Consider the following 26,906-nt stretch of genomic DNA (forward strand, 5'->3'; position numbering starts at 1 on the left):
TCGAGCGGACGAGGAAGATCAGCAGTTGCACCGGGTGACGGAAGCGTATCAGGGCGACGCACAACCGCCCATATCTGGATGGAGGCGCGATCTGTGACTCGCCTGTGACTCCCTGTGACTGTGCGTCCACGTCGTTCCAAAACGGGGCTAGAGGAAGAAAGCGAAAATAATTAAGAGGACAGATCTGGGTGTGATCTCTACCGCTCGCTCGGGTCGCCCATGGATTTGGGGAGAGGCAGGGTCCGACTGCTCGTCCTCGCTCCCAGCTGACGCCTTATAAGTATGCGCTCCTCCTCCCCTCCTTCCTCCGACGCCCTCCCCCGACAAATCATCCCTTCCCCTTCGTCATACCCATCCCCCGCCCCGTCCCACACAACCATGGACGCCGTTGACTTGAACTGGTGCTTGACTTGCGGATGCCGCATCGAACTCGTACGTGTCCCTCCCGCTTACACCGTCGATCACCCTGTAACACTCGGACAGGATGGCAACTCGCAAGCATACTGCTCTCCCCAGTGCCACACAGCAGAGATGGGCTCGTCTTCCGCCCTCAAACACTACCCCTCTTCACGACAAGTATCATCATACTTCTCCGACCCCCTCGACGACGAGGTGTGCCACATCGAAGACTGCTCCTTCGACGCCCAACTTCCATCATCCCCTTCTCACTCATGGATCGGCCGTGGTGACGCCGGCATACTCGACTGGGCCCGCTCAGTGCCGACAGGCGCTCCATCTGACGACGAGCCCGCAACGCTCACAAGGCCGAAGCTGCTCTCCCTCGCGAACGGCCCCGTCAAGCCTTCCCTCTACATGTCCCGCGCCCAGCCAGCACCACCAGAGCCCTCCCGCCCCATCCTTACGCCGCAACAGTCGTTGCCCTCGCTCTCGCGCGACTCGACATCCCTCCACTCCACAAGCGTGGTCTCCCTTACCACCGATTCCTCCTACTCTCTCGCGACGCCCGCAACAGGATCTGTGGTCGGCTCGCTCGCGGCATTCGACACCGCACGCCCAATGGGCGGCAAGGGACTCTTCAGCGGCCTGAAGGCGCAGTTGCGCGTCTTGAGCTCGACGACCTCCCTCAAGGAGAAGCAGCGGTCGAGCACGGTCACCCGCCGCGACACGGATGCCGCCTCAGCGGCCAGTCGCGCCCCGAAAACCCGACGGGCACCGTCACCCGTCTCGTTCTACCACATGCCGGAGGAGTACCTCCCAGTGAAGCGGAAGGAGGCCGGAGCAAAGGCGGCGGCGACGAAGGAAAATGCGCACCCAGCACCGGTGAGCAAGTATGCGACACCAGCGGTCGAGGATCACCCCGCGTACCGCGCACGCGGACGCAAGCCCTCTCGCTTCGCCTCATGATCGCCTCGCCTCCCCTTCAGTCTCCGCCTCGCATACATCGTCTATAGACGACGTGCACGCACGCACGTCTTGTACAGTATTTATCCCCCGCGCTCGCTCTCGCTCTGTTTTTCCTCTGCTCTCGCCACTGGGATTGGCAAATAGGAATCCAATCCCCCGCCGGCCGGCGCCGCCATCGCGGCGATCGCCCCGAGGTCCCCCACACCTCCCAGCAGGCGCATGCGCTCACACACAATCTTCACCTCCCTGCCGGCACAAGGACCTCGAAAAGATGACGCACGCCCTCGCTGCCTCTTGCCCCGTTCCGCTCTCGCACATGGACTTGCACATAACACCCATCATCAATGCATTATCCCCCTAGCCTACTCGATCCACTACCCCTCCACGCCACCACCACTCGCTCACGGTCCGCTTGTCTTGTTCCCCTCCGCCCCAGCTTTCCCCCGCATACCTAACATCTTTCGTTCACATTTACCTCATCGCACGCGTTCCCACTCATTCGGCCCACACATGCATGTCTCGAAAATCCCCCCACCGTCCGATACCTGTCTCCCACCCACCCTCATTCTGTGCCACTTCCCCGCCCCCGTCGCCCGCGCCTCCGGCGGTCGCTCGCCCGGTCCGAGTCTGTTGTTCGCCTCCTTGTGATGACGCTCCCGCATACCTCTTCCCTTCGCCCCTTCGATCCGGGCCCGCACGCCGTTCGCGCGCGGGCGTCATGACCTCCCCCTCCAGTACCCCCCTTGCTCACTGCTCTCCCGCCCCCCGTGCGCGGGATGTACGTTACATGTATCACGGTCTACGCTACTAGATGCGCAATGCATAGATATCCCTGCATACCCTCGAATCCACCGCGTGCACAAGCGTGAAATGAATGAATCGCATTGAGCGGCTGCAAGTAGTGCGAGTGAACGTTAAAGTCGGCGTCGACCGTCCGAGCCGAGGCCAGAGCCCGTGCACTCCGTCCCGAACGAAGTCCTTCGACGTGCTAGCCGGGCTTCGCAGCCGCTTCGACGTCGCCCTCGTCCTCGCCCTTGCTCCACGCCCTCATGACTGGCTACTGTATGCTGCTGCCTGCACCGTCACGTTCGAGGCCCGAAGATTCCCGCTCGCAAACTCAAGCTCCCGCGGCGAGGCGAGCGTCCACCCGCCGCTCTTCTGCCGCTGCCGCTCCCGACATATGCATTCGCGCGATCGTGTTTCGGGCACTGCGTCTCGCGCGAAGCCGCGGCTGCTGTGCTGGCACGAACAGGCCCTGGGTCCTGGGTACGTATACGTATTCCGTCGACGCACCCCATTCGAACGGGAAGCCGATCGCCATGGAGCTCGTAGCAGCGCGTCGAGGGAACTCAATCAAATTCGCGGTGAGTGCTCGCGCTCACGTACGCTGCTCTGACTTGCATTCAGCTCCCGGCATCCGGACGTCTCCTCCGTCAGCTTCGCGTTCTCTTCCCCGCAGACGGAGTCCCACCCGACTGTTCCCATCGTGCGCCGCGACCCTCCCTCGTCTCGCCTTGGCCCGCCGACGGCGGGTCGCTGGGCGGGAAATGCACGCATCTATCACCGTCGCCCCCAACCTCTTACCTCACCCTCGGGTTTTGTCCAAAGCCAAGGGCGCGATGATTGACCCGCTCGGCATGCGGCCGCACTATTCAATGCCACTGCACGATTTCTGACGGTGCGCTCGCACGGGCGACGGCGTGCGCAGACTGAGACGCAGACGCGCGATACAGTCGTCTCGGCTCGCGATTGCAATTGGGGGCCCTGGGACGGAGAAGGCATGCGAAGAGTGCGCTCGGCCGGCACGTCTTTTCAGGGGCACGGCAGCGGCAGCGGGGCGATCACCCGCGCCCTCTCATCCTCTGACACGTTCGTCCGACTGTCCTTGGCCTCTATTTCCAAGCCTACCGCGGCCGTGGACGACATACTAGTGACGCTGACGCTGACGGAACGGACGTCGGAGGTCGGAGTACGCCCCGCAGCGCGCGTGCACGAGTCTCTTTCGACCCGCCGGCAGCCCCGGGCGCGGGTGCCTCTGTCATGCGCGCGTACGTATGTATACGGGCTTCGCAGCTTCTCGCGTGGGCTGTCCGGCGATCCACCCGCGCGGCCGTTCTCTGAGCTTTGTCGCCTCGGGTGAGCTGTCGGATGGCCCGGACGACGAATGTCGGCGACTTCCCTAGGCATCTCTTCGAACATACCGTCTTTCGGGTGTGTTCTGGTCTGGACCGCAGGTACCAGGACCGCTCCGCAGGGCGAACATTGTGCACCCGCGCGCACCCGAGTGCGCATAGAGCACTGAAGTCGAGGTCGAGGTCCGCGTATCCGAGGAGGCGAAGCCGCTGACCTGCACGGCCCACGTACGCGCCCAGCTCAGCACGACGTTCGCCCCTACCCGCCTTCCAAGCCCCTCGCAGCAGCACCGTGTCTCGTCGCCAAGCCGTCGGCACCCGCCGCGTTCTCCTAACACGGGTGTCCCCCTGCCTTGTATTCCGTATCCGTAGCGCGCGGGCACAAGGTGTGTGCACGCCCCTGACGGGAGTGATCGCGCGACACGCGCGATCGCCCCGCCCGAGCACAGGTCGCGCTCCTTCCGCTTCGGGCGCTCGTCCAGACTGCAGTGCCCGTCGAATATTAAAACCGGCCTCGAGGCGTGACCACGTTCTGTGTATTCCGTTCGGCGTCCCTCCCGCGCGCGCCGCGAGGAGGTTTGTTTGCGCGAGTGGCGCCCCCGTTACGGGGGGCAGCGACAAATGCGGCATGTCGTTCTGCCAGGCACGCAGTTCAGCCTGAGATGCTCGCAATTGGGGCGCTGGGGAACCGTGATGGCGGTGGCGCGCACGCTCGCTGTTCAGGCGTCGACCTGCCGTGTATGAACAAGTTCAAGGGTGGTTATCACGGGCAGGTATCATTCAGACGGGGGCGCTATTGACGAATGGGCTCAGGCAACTGCAGTTATACGTGGACCCCATTAATCACAATGACGACGATCTCAGGAACTGGGACTGCAGGCGTCAGTGTCGACAGTGCTATCGACATTCCAGCGCGCGATTTCGAAATTTGGCGGCGGCTGGCGATGCACACATGAACGATTCACGTTGATGGACGCGCAGCGACATCATCCTATTCCACGCCACGCGCCTGCAAGGCACCGCGGACATCCTGCATCCTGCCAGTGCATCTTCAGCCTGAGCTTGAGGCTGAGCCAGAGCCAAAGCCGTGTGCTTCGTACGCCCGTCCGGCGCGAGCCCCCCAGGCAGCACGCACCCCCAAGATAACCTAGATCAAAGCCTAACCACGTCTCCCGGGCGCAGAGCTGCCATGCCCCGCGCACGAGACGTCGCGTTCCCAGCGGGCGTCCTCGCGCGCTCGCAAGAAGCACGTCTCCGGGCAGGACATCCGAGTCCTCCGCACCCCAGTCCCGCGCCCGCACCCTTCGCCCGCTTCGTCCGCTTCGTGCCCCCTTCGACGAGTCGATGAGTGGGAGCGCCGCCTTCTTTCCCCGCTTGCGCTCTCGCGTCGCTGGTTCGGCCCCACCGCGCACTCACGCCTGGGCTCTGGACGCATCGCCGGCGGCTCGCTGACTGACGCATGCTGCAGCGAGTGCCCGACCGCGTCACCCGTCCGATCGAGCCATCGAGCAGGGAAGCACCGCGCTGCGCTGTCCCGCCCCGGAGGCGAGGCACGGCGCGATCTGGGCGGAGTGCGCGTTGTAACGCCGGGGGCTTCCGTGCGTGCTCGACCCGGAGCGCATTCCGCTCGTGTTCGCTTGCAGACGCGGCTCCAGACGCAACAGGACGGAGGGGTCTTCGTCTCCGGAGCGCGCGGCGAAGGGCGCGGATGGACGTCGCCTCGGCCTCGCAAACCTTCTGCGTCGACGCTGCTATGGCGGGAGCGGAGGCTCAGGGCGTCGTCGCACGGGGTGCATCTTTGGGGGCCTTGATCTGGGGCATCCTTAGGCCTTAGGTTCTGCTTCGCCCGCATGCGCCCTCCGAGGCGAGACGAGGCGAGGGCCGAAGGGTGGCGAGCGTCGGGTGTGCGCACTGCTCTGCCCTTCTTACTCACAGCGGTGCTTCTTCTCCTGCTGCGATGACGCACGCTCTCATCAGCGTCGACCGCAGCTGTGCTGAGTGAGTATCGGGGTGCCGTACAAGAATACACTTTTTAGTGGGGGCGGACATCCCTGCATCTTGCATGGCCGCTGTCGAGTTGGCGGGTTCCGACCGTCGAGGTGTCTGTGATCGCGACGGTGTGGGCGGGCGGGTGAGCGCGCGGCGCATACCCCGGAACGACAGCTAGGCGGATCGTGTCATTGGGAGGGTTCGCACCGGCGGCTGGCGTGCACAACGACGTTCTGAACGATGTGTTCCACGCCGTGACGGGCCCGCTCATTGTGCTGTCGAAAATTTTGCGGGACGGCAGCTGCAGCTGCACATTGCAACATCATGAATGGTGACGCGTTGAGCCGCACACAGGCGGTCTTCGGGGCTCGTTCGCACGCGGGCCGTTGGACGAGGTGATGCCATAAGACGCAGTCTTCTAGCTAGCTCGGCTACGCGCAGAGGCCCTGGGACGGGAGATTGGCCGACGTCACCATGATGGATTCGAGCGCGAAGAGAAGGCCACGTCTGGCGTGCAGAATGGGTGTGCACCGTGCGCGACCGATATATGCCTCCGCGGCGCGTGCTGGTGCCGGAGGGTTGGCGGCGCCTCTCCGAAGTGCGTCGGAGTCGCAGGGCGCCATGAGGGTGAAACGGGGCGGGCGACGCATACGGGGACTTACTAACGGTCGACGCAGCGGATGCAGGGAGGATGTGATGCTTGCTAGGGCGTATTCTTGCGGTGGGTAACGCGAACTGGATGACGGTGGTCCCAAAGCAGGTGCAGCTCCGGGTTGGTCGCCACTGGCGGACGTATACGGCCGCGTGCGCCCGCGGCCCACATTTAATTCTGGCCAGGGTCGATCGTGGTATTCGGGTGAGCGTGACAGCCAAGCGGGCCATCCCGCCCTCCGAAGCACCGACGTCATCGTGGCAGCGCACGGCGGGATGCCAGAAGAGGGATGTCGGTGCAAGCTCCGCCCTCCCACTGCAGCACATCTGACCCAGGAGAGAGGATCGAGGGTGGGCCAGTTTGGGTGGCCAGTCAGCAGGCCGTAGGCGACGGGCGTCTGCCAACGACCCAAGCCAAACAAGGCCACAGGGGTTCCCATCTGCGGATCCCTTTGATTGCCGCCGGCAAGCCCAACGTGGGGCCCCGCCTTTGCTGTCCGTTTTGGGCGAACATACCGGACTGTGAGTCGGGCCACCGCTCGTGCCACCCGCCCCCATGCGTCCCGCCCCTCCCGCGGCACCGCACCGCGATCGAGCACCGCCCGCTGTCGGTGACACATCCGCGGGCGTGCTGACCAACGCGTCTTTGTCTCCTCCCGCTTCGCTCGGTTCGCCCAGTCTCTTCACCATCGTTGTGCCCGGTGCTCGGTGAGCAACATATGTTCACCACCAGAACACCAATCACACCAGCAAGGCCCGTATCTGCGTCGAATCACGAAAGCGCACTACGCCCTTTTCTGGCCAACAGCTGCTCTGATCTCGAGGGCCATTCCTCACCCGGGCAAGCCTTCGGCCATCGTAAGTCAGCATACAGCGACCCTCCCCGGTCCCATGCCGCGCCCTCGTGTCGCCCGACCCGTCGCCCGCAGCACGCGTTTCGTCCCCCGCGAGCAGCTCCAGAACGCAGAACGTGTTTCGAATCACGGGCGCGCACCCGCTTGCCCATTCCTGGCCGCCTCCTGACGCGCCCTGCCCCCATCCGCGCCCCCAGCCCCCTTGGCCGCCCGGATCTCACCCACATGCATATTCTCGTATATTTCGGATTTCCCCCCTTGCCGTTTTGCGCAGGCTTATCGGCGCCGTCACGCCCGAATCACGCCCCGAGAAAGGTCTAGCGCGCCCCTGGACCCTGCACTGCAGCCAGCAGCAGCGGTGCCCACTCCTCCCTCCCAGCTGGGCACGGCCGTGCGGATCGGGCTCGGCTGCAGCAGGACGTCTCCCACCCGCGCAGGCTCGTAACAAGCTGTGCATCAGCCATATTAAATGTGGCGCACCCTGACAGCGATCCATGTCGGCGTTCGTCGTCGCGCTCGCCATCGACGGCGTCACCGAGCCCGACGTCGTCCAGCAGCACTAGCGCTAGCGCGCCCGGCGGGCTCCAACACCCCCGAGTCTATACAGACGTCGCTCGCTTCTCAGCGCCCGGCCGCTAGCGCTGTTGCACGGATGGCATGGACGCACGCACGGGCGGGTCGATGCCGCCCCAGCGTCGCCGGTCGCGAGGAGACGACGCAGCGCGTGTCATATGCCCTCACATGCACGCGCACGCCGTGCGAGCCCTGCGTCACCGTCGTCGGCGCGCTTGCGGCTTCTAGCGCACCACGCAGGGCCGCGCTCGCTTCCTTGCCCGATGGCCACTCCCTCGGGCGCGAATCGAGGTGATCTGCGCTGCGAGCGGCATTGATTGCGTGCGTGCATGCACATCTGGGATTTCCTGCGCAAGTCGCGATATTCCTCCGTGCGCTCGGAGGCTGCTTCACTGAGGCTGGCAACGGACGCGGAGGGCCTTCTGGCGCAGACCGCCTGATGGGTGATAGCCTCGTGGTGCGGCGCCAAGGCTGGGCAGAGGATCCGTGCGTGCGGTACCCTCCCAGGCTACTGTAATGCCTCCAGAGGGCCGTCTCGACCGGGGCGTTCGTGCAGAAGCGTTGGTGCTTGGCGACAGACATGCCCTGTTCAGGTGAGCTCTGGGCTTCCCACTGCACTCAGCCATACCTGTGCACTTCAACTCATATGTGCATTCCTCATCAGAACGCCAGAGCTGCAGAGCGCGCACTGCGAAGCCTTTGTGCGCGGCCCTGAACGCTCCTTGGCGCGCGTGACGCGTCGCGACGTGTCTTTCACGCGACGCCCAGCGCTCAGCAGGCCACCACTGGCCAGCGGCCCAAGGCACGCCGGCCAGGCCGCAGAACTGAGACTTCTCCCGCCTCGAGGTTCGGTCGCATCGCTCCCACGTCCACTCTATCAACCGATCTCGCCCCGCCCGCGCTGGCCCATCGAGCACGAGCAACAGCGTCCGCCCGCACGGCGAGCTGTTTCTGCTTTCTGGATTCTGATTGCTTCCAGGACCCAACTGCTAAAACCACCATTACCACCACCGCTAGAGCCCGTCGGCCAGGGGGCCGGCACGCTCGGCTTGGCGAGAGCCATCCAATATGTTCGCTGCGTTCGAACCGTGACGTCCGCCGCACTGCGCCCGACACGACCGGTATGGCGTGCCCAAAGCGGGCAAGGCTCGCGCGGGCCGGGGCCGAAGCCGCTGGGGGAATGCCACGCGCGATAAGGTGAAAAGGTCCCGGACGCCGTGATAGGACGAAAGGTACGTTGGTGCGCAACGGATGCCGAGTGCAGCGCTCATATGCCACTGTGATCTACAGACTTCCCAGTGTGCGGCGCCGGTGGCGGTCTAGTGCGCCGCCATAGCGTCAGTGCGGTAGCACAACACTCGGTGGGCGACTGCACAACAACTGGAGCCGTGCCTCGAACGCGCTCGCAGGCTATGAATATTCCGCTCGTAGAGGCTACTGCTGCCGTGCGGTGCGTATTCCACCTCGCCGCGTTCCCAGCGACGAACCTCCGTGTCCGTGTGCATTGAACTATACGCTGACCAGCGACCCGGCATCCCAGCCAGCCTATCGCATGTCCGGACGGAACGGACTGGGCCAGGACGCCCCGCGGTGGCAGTAGCGATGAACCGCTGCCCGATCCTGACGGCATCACCGCCCACGATCTCCCACTTTGACTCCGAGTCTGGCCAGTGGCAAGGCGGGCGCCAGCAGCGCGGGAGCTATACGCGCAGCCTATACCAGTCACCCACCCGCGGGGGACGCTCGCTCGCACCCATCCGGCGGTACGCCCGATCCTCTCAGTCTGCAGCTCAGGGCGCACGCGTGCAATTAAACAAATTGGCTCGTGATCGCGCCGTTGCGCTCCTGCCCCAAGTCTAAGACGTAGGACGCGGCCCGCGTCGTGCGGGGCCCGATTGGCGACGCGACGACGACCGTGGCCGCCAAACTACTTCCGCTCGGGCTGGCCAAAGTGGACCCGGTGTACAAGGTCGCGGAGGGCGCCCATCAGAAGCTGAGCTCCGCCCGCACTCGCCGCTACTGAACTCCCGCCTGGCGTGGGCAGGCTAGCGGGCTCCCCGGGCTGCACGGCGGGCGCTGCTGCGATGTGTTCCCTGGCAGCGGGTGTCCATCTGTGTCCATGGCGTAATACTTCTGGCTGGTGACGCGGGGGAGCTCCACGGTCATGTAGCTCGATGCGGGCTATCTGGTTCTTATCCTGTGAGTGAGGACACGTACTTGTTTTTATCGGGCGGAGCTGATAGTGTCTCGGTTTCGCAGATATTGTAACTCCGAGTTACTCATTCATCAAACATGGATTTCGTCGACATGCAAAGGACCGCTAGACCTCACAAAAGGGCTTGTGGTATAGTTGTAATATGCCCATCGATGCTCACAACAACTCATCGTACAGTTTTCCTAGACAGCGAATGTCTCGTCACATGGAAACCGTCACCCAAAGGTCCGTAAATTAGGCTGCGCCTCTCACTATCTTTGTTTACACACACTAATCTTCCCATCTTGCAGTGACAGATGACAGTGCGCGCAGGGCCATTGTATACGGAGGCCTTCTTTCCGCGCAAGCTTGGCTAGCTCTGGTGAGCACATCACATCATCACCGCCGCCACCATCTGTGGTGTTGACATATGCTTTCAGGGATATCTCTACAGCACGGTAAAGCTCGCGCAGGCGGCCTGTCGTTGCAATGTCGGCGACAGGTGCTGTCTGTTTGTCGAAAATGATAGACGTGCGGCAAAGGCTCCCCATCCTTGGGCTTGCTCCGCTTCTTCAAGGGCAATGGGCGTGGGTACGCACAATTTGCAGCATACGCATGTGACCGCGGCGTGGTGGGTTTGACATTGTGCAGAAGCCCTGTTCTGCCATATGCATTGCTCCATCGAGGACATGTGTTGTCCACAAGCGGATCGCCAAGGCACCGTGAGGCACTCAATTTCCACCTTCTAGTGCGCCGGAAGGTGCGTGTTCAGGGTGATCGTCGCTCTGCCTGAAGCTGCACCTCTCTTCCGCCATCTGTCTTCGCTGTCGTCGGTACCGGTGCTGACGACATCCGGGACAGAACGCGCCCAGCGTGACGGCTTCCTTCTGCTAGAAGAGGCAGACGGGGAGCCACATCCCTGCGACCGACCCCGACCAGTATAGGTGCACCCCGCAACGCCGCCATCCGTCCGTCCGGATGCGTGCCATCGTCGCTCGCTGCAGCTCTGCGCATTCGGCGGAACGTTCGCCCATCGTCATCGGGCACGCTGCCGAGCGTGCCGCGTCCGCTAGAAGCGACGGAGGCCAGACTCCGACGCGCTTCGCCAGGCAGGCAGACGGGTGCTCCTGGGACGATCTCCCAGCTGTCTCTGTCCGTCGTCTGGAAAGCCCCAGCCCTGCGATCCGCCCAACCCGCGGATGGCGACCGCAATGCATACAATGTCCTTCTCAGGGGTTCGGGGGAGCCTTCCTGCGCCCGTCACGCTGCTCGCCCGCTGCCCAGGTCCACCGCAACTGCCCCCGAGGGCTTCTGGAACGGCGCGCAGGCTTCGATGCACTCCCGCGAACGTTGGCGCAGCGCGTCCGCGGCGACAGTTTGTGTCATGATGCATGATGCACGCCCTGCGCGCGCGGACGCACGCACGGCTGGGTTCCAACTCTCCCGGCCCTCTTCCCACACGCCCTGCTTCTCATCACCCGTGCGAGATAGCGCGACGTCATAGGGCTGCTGGGCAGACGCGCCAAGGCACACGCAGCGCAGGAGCCCCCCGCCGACGTGCCAGGCCGGCCACGACAGTGCGTCGAGAGTGCCCCCGCCCCGCCTGTCACGCTTCTTCTTCTGGCCTCTGGGCGGGAGTTTGATACCGCGCATGCCATAACCTCGGTCCCGGGCACAGAAGGCCAGAAGACATATAGCGCTATCGAGGGGTTGATGCGTTCGCGCATAGCGTATGTCACGCACTTAGTACGTCAAAGAACAAGAACGCACAGAGGATGGGGGCCCAAAACACCCAATAACCACAGAAGACGACGATAGCCCATCGTCCCGTCAAGCCGCGCCCTTTCCCTTCTTATCCGCCTTCCGCACCTCCTTCTCCGAATCCCGCTGCTTGTAGCGTCCTTGAACACGCGCGTCTCAGAATGCTCCTCCGAAAACACACACGCCTCCCGCAGCAGCGGAGCAGGCCGTGCGACGTGCACGGCACATAGTCGTGAGTCGCGCAACCTCTTGCACCGTCCCGCGCTCACTTTTGGCGCGCCCAGCAGCGACGAGAGCGGCCCTGGCCTCCCGCCAGGAACGCCACCAGCGTCTTCGCAGAGTCGGCGTCCGGCTTCGAGGATGGAGGCGAACCGCGCGGCTCCGCATTCCCAGCCACAGCGTCTCCCCGGAGGTCTGCAAGCCTGCAGGTACGTGCCCGTTCTGCTTGTGTGTCGGACAGGTACGGCGGTCCGAGGAAGTGTGCGTGCACGGATCCGGTCATGCCTCGCGCCGGGTCCGTGCTCGCAGCGAACGTCCGCAGGTCATGGCAGAGCTCCGATTTGTCGGAGTCTCTGCAAGTTGTGTTAGCTTCGTGACCCATTGCGGTGGGCGATTCCTAGCCCGCTGTAACATTGGGTTTACGGGTGTTGGCACCTTCATCTGTGTTCGCCGAAGCCTGTGTAGGGGAAACAGACGTCATTAGAATACGATCTCTTTGGTTCGACTTCGTGAAGGCTCCACGCGGCGTTCAGTAGAAGCTCAGATCGTGAGGCTTACTTTGCGTGCTCTTCGTCCCGTTGGTTCCTTTGCCGTGGTTTCGATTCTCGTTTTCATAATGTAATGCGTACGTTTTCAATTGTAGAGCGTAGCGGAGGAGTTACTGTCCCCTTAGCTTCAGATCCTTCGTTGAACCAGACTCTGAGAACGGACGTACGACTGTTCCAGAGGACCACTCGGCGAGATGACCACGACTCTCCGGCTGAACCGGAGGAATGCGGCTTGTCTGCGGCTTCCAAACTGAGTACTAGTACTGAGTATGTACACCGCGGTCCTTTGAGTCTTGCGAGTGGACAGGCAGTTTCTCCCAGCCAAGCAGGCTAGTGTTATTGCGAGAGCTTACATCCCATTGCGGACAGCAGGACGGACAACAGGCTAAAACTCCTAGGGTCAGAGATGCATAATTTGCTATACCTTTGCTCACGCCTTCAAGTTAGCCACCTTGGCGCAAGCACTCTAGGAGGGGCAGCGGGCGATATATACGTGCCATGGAATACACTCGGGGGCTGTTGTTGCCAGTCATTCAACAACGCTGAAGGGCCGATCGAGTGAAGAGCTCTCTCACGTGGAGTGGACACTAACGTTCCCTCACAATTTTAGAAATGCTCACTGGTTGCTGCGTCTCAATAGAATAACGCGTGTGGGCGCACGACCGATGTGACCCGCTGTCAAAAACGAGAAACCCTCATACTCTTGTAAGTACGAATATTTTGACAAACTCAGCGAACAGCCGAAGGCACGAACGATATTGAACACTTGCTGCCGCAGACCAGTGCATGTCGAGAGGCACACACTTGCACACATCATGACCCTGCCGAAGCTGCCAGGCAGCCACAGCTCCACAGTACGGATGTCGAGCGCAACACTTGCAAGGAAAACACGGCCCAGAACAGCTGCCGCATACTCTCCACACCAATGGGTCAGGGTCGTAAACTCAAGGCACTTGCAGAATTGACACTGGCAGATGCGGTAGGGCCGTGCCCGCGTCAGAGGGAGGGGCAGATGCGCCACCACCACCTCCCTGCGTGCGTAGCGTCGGCTGATGATGAAGGGCCGACGTAACTGCAAATTACCGACGACCGATACAGTAGCCAAGGATCACGCACTCGATAATTGATATGGCGGCGACAATCTTACACAGAAGACGGAATCGCGCCGACATTTGACACTCCATAGAGCTTATTTGAGCGGCCCACGTCTGATCTTGTGCGCGCAGGTGTGAACGGACGACGAACGAGCGAATCACAGCGCGTCGAGTGGAGACTCGCGGAACGTAGGCGCACCTGAACGTCTGGTGCCAGCAGTATAACATCGAGTGAAAAGACAACAAAAGTACAACGCCTGGGTCAGGCACGGAGAAATACAATGATTTACTGCTGGAAGCTGCAGGATATAACGCATCAGATAGTGCACGCGAGGCAGCCGTGGCAGATACGCACCCAGGTGGAGGGCCACCGAAGCCGGGGGGAGGGGGGAAGCCAGGCATGCCCGGGGGGCCTCCAGGGAAACCAGGAGGGCGGAAGCCCGGGGGAGGACCGCCCATACCGGGAGGGGCAAACGGCATGGGTGGGCGCGCAATTCCTCCGGGAGCACCTAATCACCAAAATTGTGAACACCTGACGCTGATTTTGCACAAGCAAAAGAGACGCACCAGGAGGCATCATCGGCATACCACGACCCGCGGGTGCTCCTCGTCCAGGACCGAACGGCATCTACAGTACACCGATTAGCATCGCGCGCGGCATACCAAGGCAAATTCCACGTACCGCGTTCTTCTTGTCCTCATCGGTGACCGGCGGGGGACCCTCCACGCTCAACGAGACGACGGTTTCACCGCGCAGGATGACCAGGCCGAGTGTTCGCTTCATCTCCTGCATCGGGCCCGCCTCGGTCTCGCCAGCCTTCTTCTTGGGCCGGACGCGGCGGAACTCCTCGCACTCCGCGAGCACGAGGTTCATGTGGCGGTCGAACGCGAGCATCTGGCCGACGAACGCGCGGCCGTCGTTGATCGTGACTTTGAGCCTCCAGTTAATGAGGCTCAGCATTTTGCCACCCTTGGACTTGGGCGGAGGCTGCGCATGTTCATGTAAGAATCGTAAACAGGTGTGGGGCAGCGTAAAGGGTGCTTACCATGATGGGCAGAGGTTTTTGAGGGCGGAGGAGACGATGTGCAGCACGCTGCAGACGACGAGCGCGAGGTTGCGGCAGGGCACCAAATAAAGCCAAATAGCCCACAGTGCGCACGGACGGGCGCTTGAGAATGCTCAGACCGCCATGAGCGCTGCTCGAGCTTGACTCAAAACTACAACTACTCGTCGAAATGCCGCTACTGCATGAATGCTACTGTCTTCCAAGTCCGTTCCCAGGCATCTTGCGGTGTGTTGTCGCCGAACGAAGACCTACCCCACCGTCTCGCGGAAACACACGCCTCCAAGCTTGCCGGATTTGCTCAGGATTTGTTGCACCTGACCGAGGACGGGGCCCCGGCGAGAACCCGCATTCCTTTGTACTCCCTCTTGACTCCCTCGGTTCAGCTTCTGTCATCTCTCCGTTTCTCCTCTGACTCGGATTTATCGGCGTAAGTAGTTTCGGACGACGAACGGCACTGGGCGACTGTTCTCAGCGGCAGCGGCATACTAAACGCCTGGCTTACTCTGTATAATAAGGCGGAACCCGAGCTCAGACCCTTTGCGATTGCGATCAGTACATCTCGGCATTATCGCGAGAACTCCTGCGCAACATGCCAGCGGTGAACACCAGATTGACCAGCCTTCTGGGTTTGTTCAAATCCCAGCTTACATATCCAGTCGATTGATGGCGCCCATCTGCTTAGGAATACGAGCCCCGGTCGTGTCTGCGGCCATGGCCTATGGCTCTTCTCCCAAGCTCGCCGTACGTTACGAAGACAACCTAGTGTCCGTAATGCTCACGTTGATCTCTCGAGGTTCAGTTAGAAGTATCCCGCGGTGGAGGCTTCGGTTTCTACGGCGTAGGCATGTTATTGCACCATCCTCTTGCTGTTGGACGTACCACTTACGCGCGACTTCAGGTGCAGCGACACCTAACAAGCTGCGCGAGGACCTCTTGCAGGCACGCGCCAGCGTCTCCGACCTGGGTAACAAGCCGCTCCCCATCGGATGTGGCTTCATAGGCTGGATCTTGGACTCCCAGGAGGAGGAGTACAAGAAACTCGTGGACACCGCAATCGAAAGCGGCGTCCGCGCAATCTGGGTCTCCTTCGGCAACGACCTTCCACGCTGGATCAACTACATCCGCGGCTCACCGGCATATGCCGTCCACAAACCACTCATTTTTGCACAAGTTACGTCGCTGGAAGAGGCGATCAAGGCCGTGAACGATTGGAAAGTCGATGTGCTCGTTGTCCAAGGTGATTGTCCAACTACATGTCCTCTTCGTCTCGAATGCTGACTAACACCCTCTCTGCAGGTAACGAGTCTGGCGGCCATGGGGGCGCCGCCGCGCCTAGCACGATGGTACTACTGTCAGAAGTCCTCGCTGCCCTCCCCAAGGAGAGCGCCCCTCCTGTCCTCGCCGCAGGCGGAATCGCCAACGGCACCCAGGCCGCCGCATACCTCACCGCTGGTGCCTCCGGCGCCGTCCTCGGCACGCGTTTCCTACTCACCCCCGAGAGCCCGTACTCCGATGCGCAGAAGAGCGTCCTCTTGGGCGCAAACTCGCTCCAGACGGTGCGCTCGCTCGCCTTCGACGACGCGCGTGGCACGAACAGCTGGCCCGCGGGCGTAGACGGGCGCGGGATCCGCAACAAGATTGTCGGGGACGCCGAGGCTGGGGCGGACGCCCAGACGCTGCAGGAGCGGTTCCGCGCCGCTGCGCAGGCTGGCGATCCTGAGTACCTCCTCGTGTGGTCTGGGCAGGGCGTCTCGCTCGTGAACGACATCAAGCCGGCAAAGGCAGGTGCTGTTCAAGTCCTGCAATCGGCATCGCTAATTCGCTCCGAATCTACTAGGATATCGTGGAGGAGTTGCATGCAGACATCGTTCAAGCCCTCCAACGCGCCCAGCGGCTTCTGGGATGAACGGGGCCCAACCCTCGTGGGTATAGCTCGGGTTTCAAATTTGCCCTTCCTGTCTTCTCGCATTCCCTCGTTACCAATGCACAAACCAATGCCTTCCCAATTTCTTGCTTCGTCGACGCACGGAAGGGGGTGCATCGTGCTGATGGTCTTAAACTTTCCATGCTGCGGCCCATAGACAATACACCGTCTCCGCCGATAAAAAGCTACGCCAAGCCGCTCCCTAAACTTGTCCAAGCCTTTTGAGTTCAAACTAGGGTTCCAAAGGTGGGATCTGGTGAAGCGTCTCGCCCAGTGCGGCAGTGCGTGCCTGCGAAAGCCGCTCCTCCCCGTATGTGCACGTTTCGTGTTCAGGATTCGCCAGGGCACCATCGATATCGATGCTGCCCTATGCGGCGTAGCAGCCTAAGTCCCCCGAACGCCTCTCGGGCTGTGCAGCGTCGTATATAGCCTGGAGGAACCCTCGGGATGCGTGACAACGCCTGGAAGTCCTTCTCACCCACATTAACGACACGCGCAACGACACGATGCAAGACGTAAACACCACTTTCACTCGCCTGTTAGGTGAGCACGGCTCTTTGCGCACTGTGCACCACATGACACCAACCTTGTCGCGCTAGGTATCCGAGTGCCGGTCGTCTGCGCCGCGATGGCGTTCGCGACGTCCGCCAAACTCGCGGTACGGTGCTTGTTCCTACGTAACAGCCCACGATCAAACCAACACTCACTCCCCGCGCCCAGGTGGAAGTCACCCGTGGGGGAGGATTCGGTTTCATCGGGGAAGGCGCGTTCCCATGATCTTTTGTCCTCGCAAACGCCGTACTGGGGAGCTTACCATGGCGCCACGGGGCGGACCTTACCTGCAGCATTCGCGACGCCCGACACACTCCGGGCGGACCTCGCGTTCGCGCGCGACAGCTTCCCCGAGCGCGGGGACGCGCCCCTCCCTATCGGGGTCGGCTTCATCGGGTGGCTCCTAGACGCGAACGAGGCGCAGTCGAAGGAGCTCATCGACATCGCGCTCGAGAGCGGGGTGCAGGCGCTCTGGCTCGCCTTCGGGGTCGACCTCCAGCGCTGGGTGCACTACATCCGCACCTCGCCCGCGGCCGCCCGCGCGCCGCACAAGCCACTCCTCTTCGTGCAGGCAACTTCGCTCGCGGAGGCGCTCATCGCCGCGAACGAGTGGAAGGTCGACGTGATTATAGCTCAAGGTACGCCGCCACGCCTGAATCCTATTCCTCAGTCCAGTCCCGAGTCCTCAGCGTTGGGCTCTCCCCGGGTTGATCTCCCGGTCGACGCGCTGATAAGCTTTGCCTTCTCGCCCGTCCCCTCTACGAAACGCCGCCCCTCCCAGGGAACGAAGCAGGCGGTCACGGGGGCCGCGCGGCTCCCAGCACCATGGTCATCCTCTCCGAAATCCTCGCTGCGCTGCCGCCCGCGGGCGCGCCGCCAGTACTTGCCGCCGGGGGCATCGCGCACGGATCTCAGGCCGCGGCGTACCTCACCGCCGGGGCGGCCGGGGTCGTGCTCGGGACGCGCTTCGCGCTCACGCCCGAGAGCCCGTACCCGGAGCTCAACAAGGCGGCGATCCAGGGCGCGAAGGGCGCGGACACGGTGCGCACGAACGCGCTCGACTATGCGTGGGGCATCTATTCCTGGCCCGGGTGGATCGACGGGCGCGGCATCCGCACCGGGATCGTGGACGACGTCGACGCGGGCGTGGACCACAAGGTCGTGCAGGACCGCCATGCCAAGGCGGCGGCGGCGGGCGACGCGAGCTACATGGTGACCTGGTGCGGCCAGGGTGTGTCGCTCGTCAACGAGAGAAAGCCCGCGAAGGTGCGTAGGCGTGCCTTTGCGGCGCGCCAAGGATACGTTCGTTTGGGCAGGGCGACGTGATTGACAATGCTGCTTATCTCCAACAGGAAGTGGTGGAGGAGCTGCACGCGGACATCGTACGCTCGCTGCAGAGGGGGCAGACGCTTCTTGCCTGAGGGCCGGGTCCGCTTGTCCATACGGAAGTTATCGCGTTCGCAAATGCAGAACATGTAGCGGACTTAACTGCCCAAAACCTCGTCCACATCCTCTGTCACGCCCCCGATTGGGAGCGGATCGCACAGGCATTTGGCCTCCCAGGAACCCAGAATTTCGCAGCAGTTTGCGCACGGCGAACCTCCGACTCGGGCTCTGTGACGTCGCATCTTCCAGGAGGCCCGGGGGGCGTTCCCCGCGGCCGGGGGTGGCACTAAACTTATTACGTCCCCGCGCCGTCCGAATCCGTCCACGTCTGCACAGATGTGCCCGGCGGTGCCAGATGTGGGCCTGGGCGTGCGCGTTCGCGTGCTTCGACTCCCGCGGACGCGCCGACTTTGCACTTCGCGGCGACGGGCTAGCTAAAGTGACGCGTGCAGCAGGCTATTCGCGGTCGCCACCCGCGCCCTTCTCCATTCAGTGCCACCGGCGAGTGATCCGTACTGCGCCTGCGAAACGTCGTGGGTCGGAGTCGGGCCACACGCTGGGCTGCGAGCGCACTCGCGTGACCGGGGCGTCGCGCGAGTGCGGCACAGCGAGCCGGACGGTGCGTCGTCTGACCTCGGCGAACTGGGTTGGCCCCGCTTGTGTCCCAGCACACACGCAACCATCAACAGCGTCAAGACGCCGCCGTTCACAAGCCATGACATCCAGGGCTCTCGGAGCCCGGGTCCACCATCCGGACGCTGGGAGCCCCGCGAACTGCGAAGTAGACGTGGACACCTGACTGGGAACTCTTGCTGTGGGACGTGAAACAGATTCTATTGGTGACAGTAGCCTTGACTTCTAACGTATTCATACTCGTACAACATCGTGCCATTCTTGCGGGTGCAGCCAAACGGAACGGACGGATTAATGCACAATCTCCACCACCAAGTCGCCCTGGTTGATCGAGTCCCCTACAAACGCCGAAGTAAGTTCCTGAACTGAATCGCCGTTCCCTGGACGGGCACGTACCTTCGTGCACAACGACGCGCTTGATGTGGCCAGACACCGGCGCAGTGACCGAAGACTCCATCTGTGAAGAGAAAGATGTATCAGCCTTCCGTGGACCTCGTGTGTAAAGCACAACCAAATCACCTTCATGGCGCTCATCACTGCGAGTATCACACAGGCGTTCAATACAGGTCTAACGCCGCAAGATGAACAGTCACTCACCGCAGACGGGGTCGCCCTTCTTGATCTCGGCACCCTCCTTGACGCGCACCTCGATGACCACACCAGACATCGGTGCACCCACAGAGCCAGGGTCGCTCGTCGAACGCTCGCGAGACACCGTCTCGACGGCGGAGTTCTTGTCCTCGACAGAGAGCGCGCGAACCTAAGAGGAAGAGATGAGCAACAGTTGGATACATTTACCAGAGCTATACCCACCTCGCCGTTGACCTCGAACCAGACGTCGCGCTGCGCACGACCCTCGATGACAGGACCGACCGCCATAAGGCGAACGATGATGGTCTTGCCCTTCTCAATCTCGATCATCATCTCCTTCCCGACGTCCGGACGACCAAGGAAGAAGCGAGTGGGGATGACGCTGATACAGGTGTCAGACTTGGAGATGTGGCACATAGTAACATCACATACCTCAAATCTCCGTACTTCTCAACGAAGGCCTGGTACTCCTCGAAGACCTGTGATGAATGAACTCAGATTTTGCATACGCGTACACACTGGAGAGCTTGGCTACCTTGGGGTACATGACATACGAAGTAACATCCGAGTCGGTGATGTGCTTGCCGAACTTGCTGCGAAGCTCCGCCTTGACCTTCTTGAACTCGATGGGAGCAAGGCTCGCGCCAGGACGACCCTCGATCCTGGGCTTGTTGCGGATGATCTTGCTGCGAAGGGGCTCAGGGAAGCCTCCAACGGGCTGACCAAGGTAGCCCTGGAAGAACTCGACGACTGATGACGGGAAGTCGAGCTGGTCGGCACGCTCCAGAACGTCCTGCTTGGTCAGGCTGTTCTGCACCATGTACTGCGCAAAGTCGCCGACGACCTTGGACGAAGGCGTGACCTTGATGATGTCTCCGCACTGCATGATGTGGATAACCCAGTTAGCATGCACATATGCCGCGAAAGCCAGTGATTATGATGAACGCACGAGATCGTTGGCCTCGATGTACTTCTTCTTGACCTCTGTATGTCGAGTAAGTAACGTGTTTCTCAGTTGAGTAGCAACGAGCGAACTAACCTGACCACTGAGCACCGAGACCGAGCTGCGCGGCTTGGAACTGTATCCCAAGCGATGATCAGCAGCGTGTACTGGAAAACGTATGAGAACACATACCATCAAGTTCGTGTACTGGCCTCCAGGCATCTCGTGCTCGAAGACACTCGAGTCGGAAGCGCGGACGTTGGCCTCGAAGCACTGGTAGAGCAACCGGACTTGGCTCCAGTACATGTTGAGCGCCTGGATATCGTCGTAGCGGATGCCGGTGCCCAGGTGAGTCTGCTCCAACGCGCTGCACACAGCACCCATGGGGGGCTGCGACGTGAGACCGGACATGCCTGACATGTCGTTTCAGTATATGCGCTTGAGCATGAGTGTTAGTACTCACTGTCGATGGCGACGTCCACGACGTCCGCGCCTGCAGCGGCGGCCGCGATCATGCTCGCAGTAGAGATACCCGCAGTGTCGTGGGAGTGCACGTGGATAGGGAGGTCGGGGTACTTCTTCCGGATGGCCTCAATGAGACTAAAGATGGCTATCAGTGCTAGGTTGCAGAGAGAAGTCAAACATTTACTCACATCTTCGCGGATTCGGGCTTAAGCAGACCGGCCATGTCCTTGATACCAAGGACGTGGATTCCCTCGGCAACAAGCTGGTCCACGAAGTCGAGGTAGTACTGAAGAGTGTACTTCGTCCTCTTGGGGTTGGCAACATCGCCGGTGTAGCAGACGACGGCTTCGCAAACACCACCAGCCTTCTTGGCAGCGTCGATACCGAGCTTCATCTGTACATAATGTTAGTACGTAACTTGTTGAATCCATATATGCTGTACGAACGTTCTCTGGAAAATCAAGTTAGCGCATACACTCAACCGCATGAAGTATTATCGTACCGATGTAGTTCAGCGAGTCGAAGACACGGAAGATGTCGAGACCGTTCTCTACAGCCTTCTTGGAGAAGTCGTAGATAGCGTTGTCGCTGATGGAGGCATTAATATTCCTGGTTGTATCGTTCGCAAGGCCAAGTAACTCACGGGTAGCTAGTGTAACCCACACCGTTGGCGCCACGGACGAGGGCCTGGAAGGGAATGTTGGGCACAAGCTTGCGCAGTGTGCGCTATACCCAGACGACGTGTGAGCAGCTTTACGACCACCTTGCAAATTTAAACGACGTACCAGACGCTCCCAAGGGTCCTCGTACAGGAAACGCATAGCGACGTCGAACGTCGCACCACCCCAGCACTCCAAACTGTACGAGTTCGCGAGCGCCCAGCTGGTCTCCTTCGCGATGTTGGCCATGTCGATTGTCCGGAGACGTGTCGCGAGCAGCGACTGGTGGGCATCACGCCAAGTCGTGTCCATGATGAGCACGCCGGGGTACTCGCGAACGGCCTTGGCGAAGGCCTCGGGGCCCTTCTCGACGATGATGTTGCGCCAGCCGAGCTCGCAAGGCACGGAGGTGTCCAGCGGGGGGCCGTTGGGGTCCTCGCGGTTTGCGAGCTTGGGGATGTCGATTTCGGTTCCGAGACCCGGCTCGCCCTGTTGACCCTTGATAGAAGAGCCGTTGACGGCGAGGTCGCCGAGGTATGAGAGCAGCTTCTGAGCACGGTTTTGGCTTTGGACGAGCTTGAAGAGTTCCTGTGTGTCGTCGATGAACTGTACCGCGCGTGTTCAGTATGTCCTTATAGGTGCATTGAGGTTAGACAAACTCACAGTAGTCCAGGTCTTGCCGCCGATGAAGACGTCGTGAGTCAGAAGACGGAACAAGAAGGGGATGTTTGTCTACGCGGACGTTAGCTTCGAACCGACTCGTCGTATACTTCACAACCAACCTTGACACCACGAATGCGGAACTCGACCAGCGCGCGCAACATTTTGCGACGGGCGACCTCATAGGTGGTGCCGCTCACAGTGCACTTGACGAGCAAACTGTCGTAATGAGGCTACGAAGATCACAGTGAGCTTTCCGCACGCCCATGCACGCGCATACGGCCTTACCGTGATCTGCGCACCGGCGAAACCAGAGCTGGCGTCGAGACGCACACCATTTCCACCCGCGCTACGGTAGACCTCGATCTTACCAGTGTCGGGCTGGAAGTTCTGCGACGCGTCTTCTGTCGTGATACGGCACTGGATGGCGAACCCACGCTTGGTGATCGCCTCCTGAGTGAGACCGAGCTGAGGGAGCGTAGCACCCGCGGCGATCTGGATCTGTGCGGCGACGATGTCGATGCCCGTAATTTCCTCTGCAAGTGCAACATAGTAAGTCGGGTGTTTACTACCAAGCCGGGAATCCCTTACCGGTGATAGTGTGCTCGACCTGGATACGAGGGTTGATTTCAATGAAGTAATGCCTGCCCATCTGGTCGACCAAAAACTCGGCGGTACCGGCGTTCCTGTAGCCGACTGCCCGTGCGAGCTTAATGGCGTCTGCCAGAATTGCTCTGCGGACCTCCTCGGGCAGATGGGTCGCGGGGGCGACCTCAACGACCTTCTGGTGACGACGCTGGACGGAGCAGTCACGCTCGAACAGGTGCACCGTGTTACCAACCGCGTCGGCAAGCAGCTGCACCTCGATGTGACGAGGGCGCTCGAGGAAACGCTCGATGAAGACAGTTCCGTCGCCGAACGCAGACTTCGCCTCGCTGACGGCGCGCTCGAAGGAGTCCTTGAAGTCGGCCTGCTCGCGAACGACACGCATACCACGACCACCACCGCCCATCGCGGCCTTGATGATAACTTAAAATGACGCATGTCAGGTCAGTGTGAACGTGTGCGTGGCGGGATACGCACCTGGTAGGCCGTATTCCTTGATGAACGCGTCCGCGTCTTCCCACTTGGCGACAGCGCCGGGGGTACCGGGGACGACAGGCACGCCGACCTTCATGGCTACGCACGCGGTCAGACAGCTCCGAGCAGCTCGTTCACTGCGCCGCACTCACCAAGCGTACGCGCCTTTGTCTTGTCACCGAGCTGGTCGATACACTCGGGAGACGGTCCGACGAAAGCAAGGCCGGCCTGCTCGACTTTGCGCGCGAACTCTGCATTCTCGGACAAGAAACCGTATCTGTTCAATAAATTGTCCGAAACGTCCGACTTTGAGGATCATCAATGAAGTTGGTACGAAGTGCGAATCGGACTAACCCGGGGTGGATCATGTCCACGCCGTGCTCGAGAGCAATGCGAATAATATCGTCTTGGGCGAGGTAAGCACCGACGGGCGTGAGGCCCTTGCCGACCTGGTACGCCTCATCTGCCTGTATGCGTCCAATCAAGCGTTAACGCGTCGAACGGCGCGCGAGGTGCATATATGCGCACCTTTTGACGATGAGCAGACAGACGATCCTCGTACGAGTAGATCGCGACCGTGTGCATCGCGAGCTCGTGAGAAGTACGGAACACACGGATGGCAATTTCCTAGATGAGCACGATGAGCGAACAGGCTCCGGAACGACACAAAGGTAAAGCACGTACACCGCGGTTCGCGACGAGAATCTTGGTTAAAGGACCCGAGTGTCCGGCCGACTTACGGCGCATCGACTGGATAGAGTGGACTGGGGTTCCCGGCGCGCTCGGGGTGACCGCGAACATGGCGGCGAGGCGCGGGGGATGGAGAGTGGAGGAGGACGTGTTGGGCTCCGCCATGGCGCGATCTCTCTCAAGTACAGATGATATGCCCTGTTTGCGATGCGAAGCGGAGCTCGCTGTGGCCGACGATGAGGACGATGGGAGAGAAAGGGAGGACCAGGGGCAGATGTGGGGGGAGGAGAGAGACGGGCTAGAGCGAATGAAGACGCGTAGATAGCGGGCGGGGGATATCAAGTGATCTATGGTGATCTCATAGATCTATCTGAGATCACTCCCTCCGCGTCTGCTTCCGAGCCTAAATTCCGCACGGAGCGGTGCTGTCGCTTGCTTATGTCCCCTCGAACCGGCGTTACTGCGGTCACTCGCCGCATGTCCACCGCACAACACCCAACCGCGAGTGCATTTGCTCTCGCGGATGTCACCCAAGTCGCACTGTGCCTACCGACCAACACGCCCAGGCGCAACCGCAGCAGCGCGGCGCGCACCCCATCGCACGTTCTCCGCCGCTTCGCGCGCGCCCAGCATTCGGAACGTTCCCGGTCGTTATCTCTTCCCTGTCATTGGCATCGGGCCAAGCACGTCGGTCACCGATGCGTATCCATCCCAAGAACGAAAATGTCTCTATTCGACGCTTCCAACCCGAACCGACACCACGCCGCGTGCCGCGCGCGCCCCATCGCGATGCACGGAATGCAGCGCATCACGACGCCCGATTCGTCAGTGGGATGACGCCCTGTTGACTCGCCGTCTCTGCCTTCTTTTGGTTGTTCTTCGCAACTGCGTACACCAATCCGGCAAAGAACCCGACCGATACTGCCGTGACGGATCCGAAGGTGACACGGTCGCCGAAAAAGATCATACCCGACGCTGCGACGGGTAGTTTGTTGAGGGCGCCGACCATGCTGAGAGATGACGTCAGACGATGTGCGGATAGTACAAAATGGAGACGTGTACCTGTACGTCGTGCTGCTCGTCGCCCGGATGCACCACGCAGTCGTGTACGAGATACCGACGGCTGCGGCGCCAGAGAACGCGATAGCGAACAGGAGGAAGTCCCGCGTCTCAGGGGGGCTGCCCGAGCAGGCGTTAGTGTTTGCCTATCTCACAACATCATATGGCACATACAAGTTGCGCACGAGGTTCTCGTAGCCCCAGTTCTCGGCCACAATTGATGCAACGGCCAGAACAGGAATAGACAACAAGTTGTTGTAGAACATGGTATCCCAGTCGGAGAATCCCGTCAGCTTGATCCTCTTGCGCATCGTCAACACCTACAACCCCGTAATCAGCTACCGGGGGGAAGCCGCGGCCGGAAAGAGCCTACATATGCAGCACTGGTGGCGCAGTTCAGGAACATCCAGAAGTATCCGATGTTCATCTTGGACACCACTCCGGTGACGGAAGCGAGCCCGTACGCTGCTTCCGCGACAGCGGGATCTCCGATGGCCAGCGCGTCGCTGATATCCGCCCATGCCGCAATGATTGAGGAGGCCACCTTGTAGTCGGTGAGATTGTCAGCATTGAAATGTAGGGAGTGAGTTGGGGCCATAACTGACCATTAGAATGAAAGAGACCAGGGTGAGACCTGTAACGCGGCCGCCGAACCAGATAACCTCACCATAGGCCTGTGCAAATGGTGAGTATAATCATATCCCCATACACGCAGCGGAGAATACGGGAGCTTACAATGAGGATGATCGTGAGGTTCTTGAAAATAGTGTATACCGGGATGCTCAGGTATTGCTATCACAGCGCCAAAGCCCATAAGCATTCGCCTACCACATATATGCTACATTTCATAGCTCTACTCACCAAGCTCTTCGAGCCCGTATAGATGACGCCGACCAGCATGACACTAATTGGCCACCACACCTTCGCGTCTTTCATGTCAAAGTCGCGGAACGAGATTATTCCAAGCCTCTTCACGGTGAACACACATGCAACGCAGACGGACGATTGCATGCACAACAGGAGGAAGTTCATGTTGAAGTGGGTGCCCGACACGACGAACTGCACTAGCGGGTAAGCCATCATCACAAGAGCACACGCGCAGGGACCGACCTTGTTCACCACGGTCATTAGGATGGAGGCAATACAGTAGCATATGATAGGCGCGACTAGATAGCAGAAACATCACGGTTAGCCACGTCGTCCAGGTAGACTGCATGTACGGGAAACATCAGCAGCTATCATGACGCCTGGCTTGGTGCAAGAATTCGTAGCAATGACTGTCAAAATTCCCGTTGTCTAGAACAAAGGAATTATGACAGTTATCATTTGCTTCACGATCTTACACTCTTTCAGGTGCCATGATACCTTGCGGTGTTCGGCGTGACGGGAGGATTCGTTCTCTCAACACGAACCTGAGGATGCAGCGACGGTCCCAGAGCTCCCAGACCCAGTCGCTAGTGCCTTCTTGATCTCCACTACATCGTCTTCATCCTTAGTATGGTGTACAGATCCCTTGTCCGCCATATTGAATAGCTTCGGTTCACAGCAAGGTCTAGCAAGCAGAAGATATGTATCGAGGGCACAAAGAGCAGCTAGCGTCCGTTGCAAGTGTTGTCAATGTACAGTCTATGGGCTATATGACCAAGAGTTCCCGAGTGAGAAGGTCGATAGGGAGCAAAGCTTAAAGAGCGGCGGGAGGACGGAGAACAAGACGGCAGAAAGAAAGCAGGCAAACCCTTGCCACAGGCGCGATTGGCGCGGTGTCGGGGAGCATGAGAAGATCATAAGCGCCCATGCATTCCGGTCGCGTTCGGTTC

The 26,906-nt window shown here is 60.8% G+C and overlaps 7 protein-coding genes across 7 annotated transcripts; 3 read left to right on the top strand and 4 right to left on the bottom strand.

Annotated features, from left to right (window-relative positions):
- Window positions 1-321: 321 nt before the first annotated feature.
- TRAVEDRAFT_168420 (uncharacterized protein) lies at window positions 322-1,917 on the top strand. The gene is made up of 2 exons (XM_008040681.1): window positions 322-432; window positions 484-1,917. The coding sequence occupies exons 1-2, from the start codon at window positions 379-381 to the stop codon at window positions 1,363-1,365; spliced, it is 936 nt and encodes a 311-aa protein (XP_008038872.1). The 5' UTR covers window positions 322-378; the 3' UTR covers window positions 1,366-1,917.
- Window positions 1,918-11,018: 9,101 nt separating this feature from the next.
- Window positions 11,019-12,120, bottom strand: TRAVEDRAFT_47853 (uncharacterized protein; the record flags this gene model as incomplete). Its single annotated transcript, XM_008040196.1, has 2 exons — window positions 11,019-11,385; window positions 11,789-12,120. The coding sequence occupies 2 exons, from the start codon at window positions 12,118-12,120 to the stop codon at window positions 11,019-11,021; spliced, it is 699 nt and encodes a 232-aa protein (XP_008038387.1).
- A 1,450-nt stretch (window positions 12,121-13,570) lies between these two features.
- Window positions 13,571-14,578, bottom strand: TRAVEDRAFT_149048 (Sm-like ribonucleoprotein). The gene is made up of 5 exons (XM_008040682.1): window positions 14,427-14,578; window positions 14,063-14,368; window positions 13,948-14,008; window positions 13,736-13,889; window positions 13,571-13,679 (listed from the first exon to the last, which is right to left on the bottom strand). The coding sequence occupies exons 1-5, from the start codon at window positions 14,427-14,429 to the stop codon at window positions 13,667-13,669; spliced, it is 537 nt and encodes a 178-aa protein (XP_008038873.1). The 5' UTR covers window positions 14,430-14,578; the 3' UTR covers window positions 13,571-13,666.
- A 458-nt stretch (window positions 14,579-15,036) lies between these two features.
- On the top strand, window positions 15,037-16,353 carry TRAVEDRAFT_37560 (2-nitropropane dioxygenase; the record flags this gene model as incomplete). The annotated part of the gene is made up of 6 exons (XM_008040075.1): window positions 15,037-15,073; window positions 15,130-15,188; window positions 15,247-15,289; window positions 15,346-15,684; window positions 15,744-16,228; window positions 16,285-16,353. 6 exons carry the CDS (start codon window positions 15,037-15,039, stop codon window positions 16,351-16,353), a joined length of 1,032 nt encoding a protein of 343 aa, XP_008038266.1.
- A 487-nt stretch (window positions 16,354-16,840) lies between these two features.
- TRAVEDRAFT_29201 (NPD-domain-containing protein) lies at window positions 16,841-18,938 on the top strand. Its single transcript, XM_008040015.1, has 6 exons — window positions 16,841-16,914; window positions 16,971-17,029; window positions 17,092-17,134; window positions 17,217-17,561; window positions 17,705-18,189; window positions 18,276-18,938. The coding sequence occupies exons 2-6, from the start codon at window positions 17,000-17,002 to the stop codon at window positions 18,342-18,344; spliced, it is 972 nt and encodes a 323-aa protein (XP_008038206.1). The 5' UTR covers window positions 16,841-16,914; window positions 16,971-16,999; the 3' UTR covers window positions 18,345-18,938.
- Window positions 18,939-19,122: 184 nt separating this feature from the next.
- Window positions 19,123-24,307, bottom strand: TRAVEDRAFT_72201 (pyruvate carboxylase). Its single transcript, XM_008040683.1, has 25 exons — window positions 24,025-24,307; window positions 23,869-23,967; window positions 23,695-23,807; window positions 23,493-23,617; window positions 23,344-23,439; window positions 22,852-23,289; window positions 22,549-22,796; window positions 22,383-22,493; window positions 22,264-22,332; window positions 21,727-22,206; window positions 21,585-21,667; window positions 21,444-21,529; window positions 21,388-21,392; window positions 21,130-21,335; window positions 20,940-21,076; window positions 20,669-20,889; window positions 20,573-20,612; window positions 20,483-20,517; window positions 20,069-20,413; window positions 19,966-20,012; window positions 19,756-19,915; window positions 19,540-19,702; window positions 19,462-19,478; window positions 19,339-19,399; window positions 19,123-19,280 (listed from the first exon to the last, which is right to left on the bottom strand). Exons 1-25 carry the CDS (start codon window positions 24,193-24,195, stop codon window positions 19,234-19,236), a joined length of 3,603 nt encoding a protein of 1,200 aa, XP_008038874.1. The 5' UTR covers window positions 24,196-24,307; the 3' UTR covers window positions 19,123-19,233.
- Window positions 24,308-24,674: 367 nt separating this feature from the next.
- On the bottom strand, window positions 24,675-26,811 carry TRAVEDRAFT_72202 (UDP-galactose transporter). The gene is made up of 9 exons (XM_008040684.1): window positions 26,502-26,811; window positions 26,200-26,255; window positions 25,951-26,148; window positions 25,825-25,881; window positions 25,695-25,763; window positions 25,463-25,633; window positions 25,264-25,409; window positions 25,093-25,209; window positions 24,675-25,040 (listed from the first exon to the last, which is right to left on the bottom strand). The coding sequence occupies exons 1-9, from the start codon at window positions 26,611-26,613 to the stop codon at window positions 24,839-24,841; spliced, it is 1,128 nt and encodes a 375-aa protein (XP_008038875.1). The 5' UTR covers window positions 26,614-26,811; the 3' UTR covers window positions 24,675-24,838.
- Window positions 26,812-26,906: the final 95 nt, after the last annotated feature.

Source organism: Trametes versicolor, assembly GCF_000271585.1.
Source record: "Trametes versicolor FP-101664 SS1 unplaced genomic scaffold TRAVEscaffold_6, whole genome shotgun sequence".
Taxonomy (NCBI): Eukaryota; Fungi; Basidiomycota; class Agaricomycetes; order Polyporales; family Polyporaceae; genus Trametes; species Trametes versicolor.

What these genes read in the sequence shown, in the direction of transcription:
- TRAVEDRAFT_168420 (XM_008040681.1), top strand. Translation starts at nt 379, where the DNA reads ATGGACGCCGTTGACTTGAACTGGTGCTTGACTTGCGGATGCCGCATC. An exon ending in GCGGATGCCGCATCGAACTC is followed by an intron (nt 433 to 483) that starts GTACGTGTCCCT and finishes ACACTCGGACAG; the next exon opens with GATGGCAACTCGCAAGCATA.
- TRAVEDRAFT_72202 (XM_008040684.1), bottom strand. Translation starts at nt 26,613, where the DNA reads ATGGCGGACAAGGGATCTGTACACCATACTAAGGATGAAGACGATGTA. An exon ending in ACCTCACGATCATCCTCATT is followed by an intron (nt 25,764 to 25,824) that starts GTAAGCTCCCGT and finishes CCATTTGCACAG; the next exon opens with GCCTATGGTGAGGTTATCTG. An exon ending in TGGTCTCTTTCATTCTAATG is followed by an intron (nt 25,634 to 25,694) that starts GTCAGTTATGGC and finishes ACCGACTACAAG; the next exon opens with GTGGCCTCCTCAATCATTGC.
- TRAVEDRAFT_72201 (XM_008040683.1), bottom strand. Translation starts at nt 24,195, where the DNA reads ATGGCGGAGCCCAACACGTCCTCCTCCACTCTCCATCCCCCGCGCCTC. An exon ending in GACAAAGGCGCGTACGCTTG is followed by an intron (nt 23,440 to 23,492) that starts GTGAGTGCGGCG and finishes CCGCGTGCGTAG; the next exon opens with CCATGAAGGTCGGCGTGCCT. An exon ending in AGGACCCTTGGGAGCGTCTG is followed by an intron (nt 21,668 to 21,726) that starts GTACGTCGTTTA and finishes GTCTGGGTATAG; the next exon opens with CGCACACTGCGCAAGCTTGT.
- TRAVEDRAFT_149048 (XM_008040682.1), bottom strand. An exon ending in ATGAGGACAAGAAGAACGCG is followed by an intron (nt 14,009 to 14,062) that starts GTACGTGGAATT and finishes GGTGTACTGTAG; the next exon opens with ATGCCGTTCGGTCCTGGACG. An exon ending in TATGCCGATGATGCCTCCTG is followed by an intron (nt 13,890 to 13,947) that starts GTGCGTCTCTTT and finishes TTTGGTGATTAG; the next exon opens with GTGCTCCCGGAGGAATTGCG.
- TRAVEDRAFT_29201 (XM_008040015.1), top strand. Translation starts at nt 17,000, where the DNA reads ATGGCGTTCGCGACGTCCGCCAAACTCGCG. An exon ending in CGACGTCCGCCAAACTCGCG is followed by an intron (nt 17,030 to 17,091) that starts GTACGGTGCTTG and finishes CCCCGCGCCCAG; the next exon opens with GTGGAAGTCACCCGTGGGGG. An exon ending in ACGAGAGAAAGCCCGCGAAG is followed by an intron (nt 18,190 to 18,275) that starts GTGCGTAGGCGT and finishes TATCTCCAACAG; the next exon opens with GAAGTGGTGGAGGAGCTGCA.